General features: G+C 41.5%; 1 protein-coding gene across 1 annotated transcript in view; it reads left to right on the forward strand.

The window, feature by feature from the left end:
* The window catches only part of si:ch211-286b4.4, a 51,678-nt gene that overhangs the window by 18,935 nt on the left and 19,344 nt on the right, over window positions 1–13,399 (forward strand). The window contains exons 40-64 of the mRNA XM_044202591.1: window positions 216–434; window positions 633–739; window positions 1,461–1,614; window positions 2,014–2,113; window positions 2,361–2,533; window positions 2,769–3,005; window positions 3,161–3,348; window positions 3,927–4,047; window positions 4,385–4,535; window positions 4,740–4,879; window positions 5,131–5,277; window positions 5,627–5,755; window positions 6,234–6,389; window positions 7,386–7,502; window positions 7,609–7,770; window positions 7,949–8,167; window positions 8,488–8,658; window positions 8,990–9,124; window positions 9,857–10,072; window positions 10,827–11,005; window positions 11,307–11,409; window positions 11,499–11,657; window positions 11,834–11,996; window positions 12,970–13,073; window positions 13,162–13,341. Of these exons, the coding sequence (XP_044058526.1) occupies window positions 216–434; window positions 633–739; window positions 1,461–1,614; window positions 2,014–2,113; window positions 2,361–2,533; window positions 2,769–3,005; window positions 3,161–3,348; window positions 3,927–4,047; window positions 4,385–4,535; window positions 4,740–4,879; window positions 5,131–5,277; window positions 5,627–5,755; window positions 6,234–6,389; window positions 7,386–7,502; window positions 7,609–7,770; window positions 7,949–8,167; window positions 8,488–8,658; window positions 8,990–9,124; window positions 9,857–10,072; window positions 10,827–11,005; window positions 11,307–11,409; window positions 11,499–11,657; window positions 11,834–11,996; window positions 12,970–13,073; window positions 13,162–13,341 (3,930 nt within the window). The remainder of the gene's footprint in view (window positions 1–215; window positions 435–632; window positions 740–1,460; window positions 1,615–2,013; window positions 2,114–2,360; window positions 2,534–2,768; window positions 3,006–3,160; window positions 3,349–3,926; window positions 4,048–4,384; window positions 4,536–4,739; window positions 4,880–5,130; window positions 5,278–5,626; window positions 5,756–6,233; window positions 6,390–7,385; window positions 7,503–7,608; window positions 7,771–7,948; window positions 8,168–8,487; window positions 8,659–8,989; window positions 9,125–9,856; window positions 10,073–10,826; window positions 11,006–11,306; window positions 11,410–11,498; window positions 11,658–11,833; window positions 11,997–12,969; window positions 13,074–13,161; window positions 13,342–13,399) is intronic.

The raw sequence follows: 13,399 nt of genomic DNA on the forward strand, positions 1-13,399 counted from the left end.
GTTTGTGGTTTGCTGTTTTGTATGCCCTTCAAACCACTTTAAAAATACATTTTCAGTTGTATACTAACTTTATGAACCTATCAATTATCAAGCAAAAAACAGAAACAAGCAACAATTATCAGCGAAAACGCTGATGCAATTACCCAACAGTTTAACCCAAATTTTTGAATCCTTCATATTTATGCATTTCCTTGTGTTTGTTCTGTGGCCTGCAGGCTTTTACTGCCCTGAAGGAACTGGATTTGACTTGAGAGCCTGTCCAAAGGGAACTTACAGTCCTGATCCTGGCTACTGGTCTGTCTCTCAGTGCAGGCAGTGTGACGGCGGCCATTATTGCTCTTCCAGAAATGGCACAGCTGTCACTGGACCATGTCAGGAAGGATATTACTGCTCACATGGAAACACCTCTCCACAACCTGTCTCACAGGCTGCAGGTAAACAAGCATCTTTCCCAGACATGTACTGCATGTTGACACATTACAGTACAGTATAGTCTCATAATACCACATTGTTTCTTACTAATATGTGAGAAAATTGAAATGTCCGCCTTATAATTATCTGTGTTCTCCATCAGTATTCCTATTTTGAGATGGTTGACAAATGGCAGCCTTGTTCTCTGTGTCTCTCACCAGGAGAGGGAGGGCCATGTCCTGCCGGCCATTACTGCCCCCAGGCCACCATCCATCCTCTGCCCTGTCCACGTGGAACATTCTCTAACATCACCAAATTAGTCTCCCAGGTCGCTTTGACTGAATATTGCACTTACGTGTCTCCTTGACAATGATTGAGAGAGAAGTCTTGCCCCTCAAAATTACACCAGGATTGAATGTTGTTGTTACGTGAATTAAAGAAAGATAAAACGAATACTTTTTTTCTCTGCATAATTGAAGATGTTTTGTGATTCATAAGACATGAAATAAATAATCATATGAATATAAATACAGACAAAATACAGTAGATATTCATTTAGATCGTAGATCTGTTTGTCTTGATTGACAGACCAAGACTTGATGAAAAGTGGCATTATGGTGAAAATGATAATAATAATGAGCTGAGTTTTAAAAAATGTATTGGACTATTTCAGGGTTATATATTTTGTCTATATTTATTTATATGATTTATCTGTTATTTATTTCATGTCATGTCTTGCTTCATTTCTTATTTGTTTATTTATTCTTCTTCTTATTATTTAATATTGAACACTGTGGGTCTCCAGACAGCATCATATAGATGTCTACGCTCTGCTTTGAAAAGTTTATGGTCAACAGTCCTGCTACACCAGCCCTATACAGTATATACAGTAAACTTTACAATGTTCATTGTGACAGCTAATTAATATCTAATCCCAAATCAATGTTGCAACATGGCACTTTTTTCCATTTTCTTACAGCCTCTCTCTTGCTGTCTTTCTCTCCCCCTCTTCCTTCCTCTCTCTTTGTCTGTCTCATTTCCCCTCTCAGGAGGATTGCCAGCCATGTCTCCCTGGTTACTATTGCGATGCTGTGGGGCTCTCAGCGCCTTCGGGCGAATGCTGGGAAGGTTTCTTCTGTCTTGGGGGTGTGGATCGCCCCGACCCTCCTTTGAGAGACAGCCGGGGAGGACCGTGCCCAAAAGGTGGTCAGATCCCTCAGAATTTAGACATCTATATCTAATTTTTCAAAAAAATGAGACAGAAATTTGTCAAAAGAAAATGCATGAAGGCAGTCAGTAGAAAAAACATGTGGATAATGTAATCAGGTAGCTATTGTTTAGACAGGAAATAGCAGCATAAAGCTATACTTTGCATGGCATTGTAGGAAATACAAAAGAAAATGGGAATTGTGAAGCACACAGTTAAGTTTAAAATTTACTTAAGCCCAGAGCCAGTTTAGTGAACAAGTAAACAAAACACTCTTTCAAGTTAATAGGGCTGAACATAAGCAGCTACTCTGTTGACACTGGAAATCGAACCCTGCCTCCCTGTGGATTGTGCGTGTCTCTGTGTGTGCTTGACTTTTGTCTTCACACCATCAGGTTATTACTGTTCTGAGGGCTCTGTGGCTCCTAAGCAATGCCCCCTGGGAACCATCAGTACAGAAGACGGCCGAGCCAGCTGCAGTGCCTGTCCCCAGGGGTAAGCTCGCTTATCTGCCACACACAGTCACTCTGCACTGCAAACATATGCACATTTTCACATATAAGCATGGTGGATTATGAAAGGCCTTTAACTATACATATACTATACTTTCATTCATTTATCTACATGTTTTAATGTTTACACACATACATGATTTTTCCTCTCACTTTGCATACGCACACAAGTACATTCATGCATCAGCAGCCAAAAACAAAATTATTCCATCCTTGTTTTGTCTGGATAGTTTTTATTGTCCTGGCAGACGTAATGGCTCTTTGTCAAGGAGTTATGAGTGTCCAGTGGGTCATTACTGCCCGTCTGGGACCTGGTCCAAACACCAGTACCCGTGTCCAGCTGGATCCATCAACCCTCACACTCAGATGGAAAAACCCCAGGACTGCTTGCCCTGCCCTCCAGGTCACACACCATTTACTGCTAATGATTACGAGATTCCTAAAGGTTAAGAAGTTGACTTTATGGTTTAGGATGACCTTGACGGTAAAGCAGCAAAATTATCAGATAAATACTGTATCTCAAGTGGGATTAATACAGTACAATGTTAATAAAGTGCTTGTTCTACATTTACTGTTTTTGCAGGGTAATTCAGGGTAATTTTCCATTTCAATTTCACTCTTTTTTCCTATCGAACCAGGCTCCTTCTGTGCATCTCCTGGGAAGGGTGTTGCATCAGGCCAGTGTGGTGCAGGGTACTACTGCCTCTCTGGGGCCTGGTCACCCACACCAGAGGATGGAGGGACGACAGGTGACATATGTCCCAAAGGTCATTATTGTCCCCAGGGCTCGTCAGCACCACTGCCCTGTCTCATAGGACATTACAGCAACAAAACCAGAAACAGTCATCTCTCCGACTGCCTGCCTTGTCCTCCAGGTTGGAACTAATTTAGCACACGTTGCATACATTAGTTTTTAATTATGTGTCTTTTATCTGCCAGAAGATAAAGCTTCAATTACATAATTTTATCGGGGGATAATCTTTTCACACAATGTCTGTGGCTGCTTAACAGTGTTCCTTTTGTTTTGTAGGTTTCCTGTGTGTCACCAGAGGGCTCTCTTTCCCTTCTCATATCTGTCCAGCTGGCTCTTACTGTCCAGGCAGAGTAAACGGCAGCCAGCAGGCCTCTATACCCTGCTTACCTGGAAACATGTGCCCACATGGATCTGATAGACAGGTACCTTGCTTGCCAGGGACCTACCAGGATTTACCCGGACAGGTGAGGAAGATGATGACGAATAGTCTGCTAATATTCTGACATGTCCTACAGTCCCAAATGCAAGGTGCATCTACTATATAATGCAATTAAAATAACCTACAGTAACTGCGCTACTGTCTTACAGAGTATATGGCTTGATATACTGGACTGAAAAATATGTTTTACTCTAAAACTGGATCTAAAATAGCACTATTGACTACCTGTATAAGACCTATAAAAGATGTGTTTTTAATGTATCTTGAGGCTGTGTCATGTGCTGCACATTTCGGGGGTAAGTTATGGCTCTCCTGAAAGCAAAGAGATAATGTTCCAGCAGGCCCATCTTCTTCCACATCTGTGTGTACTGTATACAGTTTAATGTTTAGCTTTTATCATCTCCAACACAAGCATCTAAAGTGTTCACGTCTGTTGATATTAGCATCTGTGTGTACTGTATACAGTTTAATGTTTAGCTTTCATCATCTCCAACACAAGCATCTAAAGTGTTCATGTCTGTTGATATTAGTGAACATCTGTAGTCATAATTTTATATTTGTACTGTGTAGAAAGAATTATGTACATAATTTACCCCTCCACAGGCAGAGTGTTTTAAATGTCCAGCAGGATTTTACTGTGCTGGCTCAGTGGATGCTGACACTGGGCATGTGTCTGGGACTCACACTCCCATGCTGTGTCCTAAAGGACACTATTGCCCACCAGGTAGGATACAATAGCGCAGCTACTCATTTATGACAAATGTACAATGTTATCAGATCATGTTATTGGATATATATATATGTGTGGTACACAAGTGATGCTGCAGGCTCAGTGAGATTGATTAATTAACTAATAATGTGTTGTATTGCATGTGAAATGTTGTTGAATATTGCTCTTGTGTTGTGTGTACTCCAGAACAAGTGGCTGTAACAGTAAATGGCTTTCTAATGATGCAAATGGACATTATAGAGCATAATCAAGATAAGGATGGTCTCCACAAACTGTTCTGTGATGTTTAGTCCTGGACCATCTGTAGATATTACACGATATTTATCTACAGGAACGCAGTCCTCTGCAGCATTCCCATGCCCAGCTGGTGCCTTCAGCAGGCAGATGGGGTTATCCAATAAGTCAGGCTGTGAGCTCTGCCCTCCAGGGAGATATTGCAGTTCCTCTGGACTGGCTGCTCCAACTGGGGTCTGCTCTCCTGGGTAAACAGGCAAACTGAACACATACTTGTTCACAGACAGACTATGAAAGATATGACATCATGTTTTTGTTTAATTCTGCCCCCCTTGTCTATAATTAAACCTCCCTTATGCTCTGTCTCTCCCTCTGTCTTTCTCATCTATCACTTCCTACATCTTATATCCCCCTCCCAATCATCTCTGTCCTCATCATCTCTCTTCCCCTAGTTACGTCTGTATCCACGGTTCTGTTTCTGCCCAGCCAGAGGAGGGCCCAACAGGAGGCCGCTGCTCTGCAGGGTCCTATTGCCCCCAGGGTACCAACCAAATGATTCCCTGCCCTGCAGGCACCTTCAGCTCCATAGATGGTGACATATAACACTGAATAATTACACAGATACACTGTTGGTGACATTTGAAGAGAATGGGCTGACTTATCCAAAGTTATTGATGGTGTTAAGTGTGATTTTTTTTGTAATGAATAAAATAATTTCCCACCCCCCTTCATCGGAAAACAATTAGAGAAAACAAGTGAAGTGGAATTATTTCACTTGACTCTAATTCATTCCATGTTTTATCATTTAGATCAAACATATGAGTTTTATTTTTGGTGTTCTAGGAGCAGTTTCTGTTGAAGTATGTCAGTCCTGTTTGGCTGGCCATTACTGCGCTGAGGCTGGCCTCTCCTCTCCATCTGGGCCCTGCAACCCAGGCTTCTTCTGCACAGAGGGATGCAGAACGGCCACACCTTGGGGTAATACCACAGGTAACAAGATCATTCTTCTTGCCCTTTATGTAGTGTTAATAAATGCATGACAACATGCACAACTTGTTATTTTAGAAATGGTATTTGTAATATTAAAAAAAGGGTAATCTGACACAAGCCTGAAAAATTCTGTGCTGTGCACCATTTTCTCTCAATACTGTTTTTATTTAACATTTTCGTGGCCTTTGACTCCAGAGTGCTGGAGAGGTCTCCACAGAACATTTACCAGTCCACATTGCTTTCTCTTAGTAGTATTTTTCTCCCCGGGATTGCAGAAAATGGCTCTGGCCTTTTAGTTCACTTGCTCACCTAATGAGTAATGACATCCAATAAAGGTCTATTGTCTCAGTTACAGGAGATACCACATCTCCATCCCCACTTCCTGGCGATTCAACTCTGGGTCAGTTCCATGGTGATGTGTGTCCTGCAGGCCACTATTGTCCTAAAGGGAGTGCAAAGCCAATCCCCTGTCCTCCAGGTAGAAAAATAACATATCCAGAGCTCTGAAAGAAGTGGAAATTATTTCTGTTACCATGTTTCATGAACATGTTGCTAAACACAAGTATATAACTCTCTTTTCATTTTCCTGAATGAGCTATGTGTCTGACCTCTTGGTTTTTATTACACTGGCTACAAAAGTAGTGTACAGTGCCATACAGCCCCCAGAGGTACAATATAATGGTTGAATGTATCCAGAACTTTAGAGTAGGTTGTAAAACCTAATGAGAGTCAAATAAAACTGTCACAATGGTCAGCTAGCTACTTAACCAAGTAGATAAATAGAGGCATCTATGGTGCGCATATATGACACTGTTTTGCCATGCTATTTCCTTTTCTGTGTGTGTGTGTGTGAGAGAGAGAGAGAGAGAGAGAGAGAGAGAGAGAGAGAAGGAAAAAGAAGTAGAGTGGAAGTTATTTTTACTCACACGATTATCACATTTGTCTCCACCATATAGGTACTTTCTTGGGGAGGTCTGTGGCTGAATCCGAGGCTGACTGTGAAGTTTGTTACCCCGGTTCTTACTGCCCCTCATGGGCTCAGACCTCTGTCGACCTCCCCTGTCCCCCGGGGTGGTTCTGTCCACCGGGATCAGTGTCTGGACATCAGCCAGGTACAGCACACATCATCAGGTATCAGCTCAGGTTTAACCACATAGTCTTTGCACTTCATCATTTTCTTTTTTTTTTAACACAATGTCTGGTCTTGTAAAGTAAGTCAGGTTTCCAAATAGCTATGCTCACATGATGAGGTTGGTTCAGAAGACCAAGATTTACTTTACTCATTGTAAAAACTTGTACCATAGTGCAACTTTACTATATTACACATTTTCACTCAAAGGGGATTGACAAAATACTATAAACTATCTCATTTGGTCAGTTCATCTTGTCACTACTTTTCCTTTTTGTTGTTGCAGTTAGTTTGAAATATGTCGTCATAACTTACAAGAAAGCTTTCTTTGACATATTTGATAGTTTTGCGGTTTAACTACCAGCATGTAAGCCACTGGGACCCAGCTTTGTTGCAGTGATTGTAATGTAATACGTTACTTTAAAGTCTCTTCAGTGAGGGGTCTTGTGAGGTGGATGTGTAGCAGAACTCATCAGTTATTTTACAAACCATACTCTACATGTACCATGGAGGTGATTTCATGCCTCAGGTGAGCTCTTCCTCCTCTTATATTACATGCGCACCTAGAGATTCTTTGAAAGGCATCCTTGTCCCCTTTTTGCCTGTTATTAAGACGACTTTTCGCTAATTTGATCATGAAATGGCCCAGAACCTATTGGGAGTCTCCAGCTCGTTGCTGTCAGAGTCAGGGCACCTGCTGCTGAGCCTGCTTTCTCTTCTCCTTGCCTCCCACAGGATTTTTGTACAGGATGAATACTGCTCAGAGTCACTCTCTCCTTCATTGCTTTGTTTCCATGGTACCACATTGGGCATGGTGAAATACAGCAGCCATGCTTTATTTCATACATAATTGCCACATAAATGTATTTAAAAGAATATATCACATTAGTACTATTTTTTATATACACATTACTCCGTTTTTCATTGTAAACAAGGAGGCACCAGATAACAGTTTGAACTTTATCTGACCATGTCACAGGATGTCAGTGCCCACCTGGCCATGCGTGCCCAAATGGTAGTGCTGAGCCGGCCATCTGTAGCCCTGGCACTTTTCAGTCTGCAGCTGGACAGTCCACTTGTAACACCTGCCCACCAGGTAATTAAAACAAACACCTGTGCACTCAATTATACTATAAACCGTACACAAAGACACAAAGGTGAAATGAAGCTTATTATAAAATGAGACACACAACCTTGTCCAGGTTTCTACTGTATGGAGGGTTCATCTGTGCCATCTTCGTGTCCGATGGGCAGTGTCAGTCCATCAGCTGGCAGAACATCCCTGACTGACTGCTCCCCCTGTCCCTCTGGCTCCTTCTGTAACAGCAGTGCTCTGACAGAGCCATCTGGACCCTGCAACCCAGGTCTGACAGTCCAGCATTACCATGGGAAATGATGTCAGAGAATTGAGCTATAAGAGTGTCTTTGTATTTCTCTACTGTATTAAGCCACAGTTTGTCTTGAATAACACGGTTCATTTATCCTACATCATGAATGTTGCAGTGTTCTCAGTGAGATGTCTAACCAGATTGTCTACCACAGGACATTTTTGTTCCCTGGGGTCCACTGAGCCTTCTCCTGTCTCCCATCCTTATGGAGATGTGTGTCCCATGGGATACTTCTGTCCTCAAGGTAGTGGGTCACCCAAACACTGTCCTGTTGGCAGCTTCCTCCCAGAGCCTGGAGCTTCCTCCCCCTCTCACTGCCACCCTTGCCCCCCAGGGAAATACTGCCTTATTCCTGGAGGCTCACAGCCTACAGGTGGGTGGGTGATTTCACCAGGTTTCCCATTAGTCAAGGACAGTCAGTCTTATCATTGCTCAATGATTAAGGGACAATTTTATGTTTCAGCTATACACTGCAACTAATTACAGGTTCAGGAGTTATACACATCACATTAGCCTGGTTCCAGACCAATGAATTGATGCCCAAATCAGCGGTTGTTTCTGAGGATTTAAATTATAAGTAATAAAGTGTCACTAACTGACAATTCAGGTCTGATTATCAGGCCACGATCACATATAATGAGATACATAATCATTCCATGCTTGCAACCCTTTTCTAAAACCTCCCTGTGTTAGGTCTGTGTTTTGCAGGTTTCTTCTGTTCTGGAGGTGCCGATAGCCCCACACCCCGAGCCAACTCCTCTTTGTTCAGCTGTCTTTGTGAAATACTGGAGGTTTATACCACAAAGACAGGCGCCGCCTTCTGGATGCACAATCTGTCCTGCTTCAATAACTCCAATAATTCTGGTAAAATATGGGTTTCTTCAGTTTGTAATAACACAATAAATGCTTCCTTTGAAAGGGCAGTACATCAGTTTCTTCAAACTATTCAACCAGAGTGCAAAGTCTTATGTGTTGTGATAAATGTCCCATAAAGCAGCAGCTTTTCAGTTTGACCTTCCCCTAAAGTATTTTACAATTAATCATTGCCTTATAGAGTTACATTGTAAAAAGATGCTCCTCTGGCAGTCAAAACTGTTAAATCAGCATGTAGAAAGAGAAGAGTGCTTTCCTGTTTGCCAGACAAAGATATTAACTTAGACATCTTTCATGCTTTATGTGCCATGTTCTATTCTAGGGAGAGACACTAACTGGATCGAAGTGGTAACGGAGCCACAGGCAGATTCAGACCATATTGTGATTCACCCACCACCATGTCTCAAGAGTCTACATTATGCATGTTCTACCTACAGAGGAGATATATGCCCTAAGGGTGGGTAAATCCTGACAGTGAACTTGTGCACTCGATGTGATACTTTGCTCATTCCCACAGGCACACACGTTGTCTTCCTTGCTCATGACATGGTGCCACTTAATACCACTTCATCTTTTAAAACGCTCATTTAAAAAATGATGACTGAAACAGGACAAGGTGGTGTGAAGAGTGAAAAATTTTTCTTTCATGGTTAGTTTTGTAAAAAAAGTCAATAATTACAGAAAAGGCTTTGCCAATGGCATCCCCATCATGAAATCATCTTCATGGTACAGTGGGTTAGTCAGTGAAGGCAGCACAAGATAAATGCAGATGGATATTCATGAATTCCACCCGCAGATGAACCTTTCTCTTGAAGGTACAAATTCCCCTATCTGAAGACCTGAAAGCCTAATTGCTAGAGTTTTCCCTCTTGAGGAGCTAGAGATGGCTGGGTGGTGATGCGCATAAAACAGCAGTACTGAAATTACAGCTGATGTCAGACCAGCAAGGAACAGATTTAAATTCTCGCAGTAAAGAAATTACTGCCCCCTGGAACATAAAAAAATGTGGTGCGTTAACTGTAAATAGGAGAAGTAGAAAATAAGTGTGTGGGAATAAAATATTCAGACTGAGCAAATCCTCTATCTCTAGAGAGAGTGTGTGCATAAGAACAGTAATCCTCCTGATTGGACTTTTGGTTTTGCTGAAGATGATTTATTTCAGTGATACTTTTTGTGGCTTTTTTTTCAGGCTTCTATTGTCCCTTGGGCTCTGCCTACCCCCAGCCCTGTGAGGCTGGCTCTTACTGTAACCAGACTGGTCTAGATGCCCCGGCCGGGCCCTGTGCTGCAGGATATTACTGCCCTGAAGGCTCCTTAAACCCCCATGCCACCCCTTGCCCCACTGGACACTACTGCCCCCTTGGAACTCCTCTTCCTCTGCCCTGCCCTCTTGGAACAATAAAAAGTGAGATAATGCTCTTTTGTAATATAGCTGTAATTGTTAGATTCATCTAATAATCAAATGTATTGTTTGATTTTTGTGAACAATTTAATTATCAAAAGAACTGAAAGAACTGTGTGCTACATGTTCTCTCTTTCTTTGAAAACAGAGACAATTCAGGAGAAGCTAGTAATCTCCTCCCCCTTTTTGGTCATGAATTAATGATGAATGAGTAATCAGACACAATACTAAACTGAAAAATACAACATGTAATCCTCTTTGTTGCAGACATTGTCAGTTTTTCCCGCTAATATCCTTACATGAACTGGTGTCTGTCTTTGCAGTTCAGTGATGCGGAGAAATATGAAAACTTCCATTGAAGGCTTTTTTCTCTCCCCTGGGCACCTATGAATAATTTCAGTCACAAAGTGGTTTAATCGCATAATTGTATTCTTGTCTCGCGGCGGACAACTAGAATCCTATTAAAATGTGCTGTAGCTCCTTTGTGTGGTTATGAATTAGAAACTGATGAGGGAATAGGTATATACTTTGCATCAAATTAACATTGTTATCTATTTTTATGCTTTCATTACATCAACTTACAAAGTGATTTGGTGATTTTTTTTTTGCAAGTCAACAAATACTTTGTACACATGCATGTATAGATAAAAGACCAAACAATTCAAGACTTTCAAGATTATAGTATATTTCTTAGTACATTTATGAATTAATTTCCATTTGATATGTACTGTACTGTATATTGTGTGCTATCCATCAGGTTCCGTTGGTGGATCTACCGTTGAGGCTTGCCAGCTGTGTCCTCCAGGTCACTACTGCCACCAGAGAGGAATAGCTGAGCCAAGTGGTCAGTGTGCAGAAGGCTACTACTGTCCTGAGGGACAGAGCTCTGAGAAACCACAACAACATGTCTGCTCAGTGGGACATTGTTGTGAGAAGGTCAGCCATCCAGTACTAGCCTTCAAGTTATTGTCAGTCATTATTGCTGAATATTGTATGTGATGTCTCTGCATGAGTCTTCCTCCTCAGATGTGGTTTTCATTCTGTCATGACAAGTATATTACTGCATACTATAAGTGAATTGATGTTTTCTTCCTGTTTTTCTTGACCGTCTCAGTCCTCTTCCTGTGTTGTGTCTGTCTCAGTGTCCACTGTTATTGTTGCGTCATGATCATGCCTGATGGTGCATGTTATACCCCAGATATAAAGTCTAATAAAATGTGGTTAATGGTTGCTCCAGGGCAGTGTCAGACAGACAGCTTGCCTTCCAGGCAGCTACCAGCTCAGACAAGGCCAGGGCAGCTGCGAGACATGCCCTGCTGGGTCCTATTGTCAAGATCAAGGTAATGCTGAAGGGTTGACAAACTGTTGGATGACAAAACATTTAGCAGCTGGCAACATAAATGTATTCTGTACTGTATCTGTACATCAGGAATGATCCTTCCACTTCCATGTGAGAGAGGATTTTATTGTCCCAGTGGATCAGCAAATCAACATCCCTGTCCAGCAGGAACCTATGGAAACATGTCAGGACTGGTTGAGGAACGGCAGTGCTCACTGTGTGACCCTGGGATGTACTGTAAAGGAACAGGTACAATGCACCCCCTCCTCTGACCCTATCAGTTACTTGTTGTTTATTTTTCACAGATATCTATCTTGCAGACAGCTGCTGTATAAATTTAGTGGTGTATTCCAGAAACAATTAGAGGTAAATGGCTGCTCTGTTAGGGTGATTAAAAACCTTGCTTGAATGCTGTTTGTATAAAGGGAGGACTTTCCCCAGTGGGCCATGTTCTGCAGGATTTGTTTGTGTTGGGGGAGCCTCTGAACCTTCACCACTAGACAGTTTGACTGGATTCCCATGCCCTCCTGGCTTCTTCTGCTCTGTGGGGACGTCTGTACCAAAACCATGCCCAAAAGGAACATTCAGGTGCATATCCTTCAATATTTCTGTATTAATAATCATTTGAATTACATCTCCCTCATATCTCTAATTACTATGAACCATTGTCCAGTTTTTACTAAGCTACCTGCTATAGCTCAATAAACTCCCCACTGGAAGGGTTTCAGGACAAGCACGGCGGACACAACACTAGCCACTTTTTGAGTTTTATTGTGCACACATACACAATAAGCATCCACAAGCTAGTTATGTGTAACATTTAGCTTGTCAATTAACTAATCAGTTAGGTTGCTAGGTTGTAAACCTGCAATGAAAACACAAAACAAACATCAGAATTAACTAATGAAATTACACAATCATGAGACATTAATTCTTAATCTGAATTACTAGCAACGCCAGTTTACAGACACTCACCAGCAAGCGTACCAGCCCTGATCAACAACAGAATGTAAAATTAACCTAGGTGGCGCTTGCGCACTGACTACCTTCGCATATACAGATAGAAGATCTGGTGACTAGGAACGATAATAACATATATGACATAAATGTGCCTACATTTAGAATAAGATGGTAAATATACACACCTATTTCTTCAAACACCCCAGGACATAATGATAACATCTATCACTTGTAATATACATACGCAAAACAAATAGTGACACTTGCTGGAAAGTTCTACAACCATTATATTTATAAGACATACAGTAATAGGATTTGAACTCTAAAACTACACTGATACTACAGTATTACAGCACGTGGTGACTAAACATTGTTCTCTATGTGGCTAGTAATAATATTTGAATTTTGTAATTATGTAATCAAATCTCCAGACATTCAAGCAGGTAATGATCCATGTTAAACTTAATGCTTTGTAAAATATTACAGTGTGATGAAACAGGAGATGTAATCTGAAGTGTTATCCTTTAGTAATTTAATTACATTAAATCACTTGACTACTACTGTATTTTATAGTTTTTAAAATGTTCACATCTTTTCACAGTGAGCAGAGCGGGCTTATGGATGAGTCTCAATGTCGAAGCTGCAGTCCTGGCTTCTACTGTTCAGAGACCGGCCTCTCTGCAGTCTCTGGACCCTGCCTGCCAGGTCTGAAATAAGACAGAGAATTTAGTTATGTTAGTTTGATGCATAATCTTACTTCATATAAGCATTTTATTGAAGTGTTCCTCGCCAGGTTTCTACTGTCTAGAGGGATCCCAGATTGCTACTCCAATTTCAAGCGTATCTGGAGGTGTTTGTCCAGCAGGCCACTACTGCACAGAGGGCAGCAGTGTACCCTCACCCTGCCCAGCAGGCTCTTACCAAAATGTGACTGGAGGAAAAGGCAAAGATGACTGCAAACCATGCCCTCTTGGTAAACAGGAAGTTACACTTTATGAACTTAACTCTGCAAAACTGACCTTTATTTGAAC

The sequence above is a fragment of the Siniperca chuatsi genome, linkage group LG7 (genome assembly GCF_020085105.1).
Source record: "Siniperca chuatsi isolate FFG_IHB_CAS linkage group LG7, ASM2008510v1, whole genome shotgun sequence".
In the NCBI taxonomy this organism is placed as follows: domain Eukaryota; kingdom Metazoa; phylum Chordata; class Actinopteri; order Centrarchiformes; family Sinipercidae; genus Siniperca; species Siniperca chuatsi.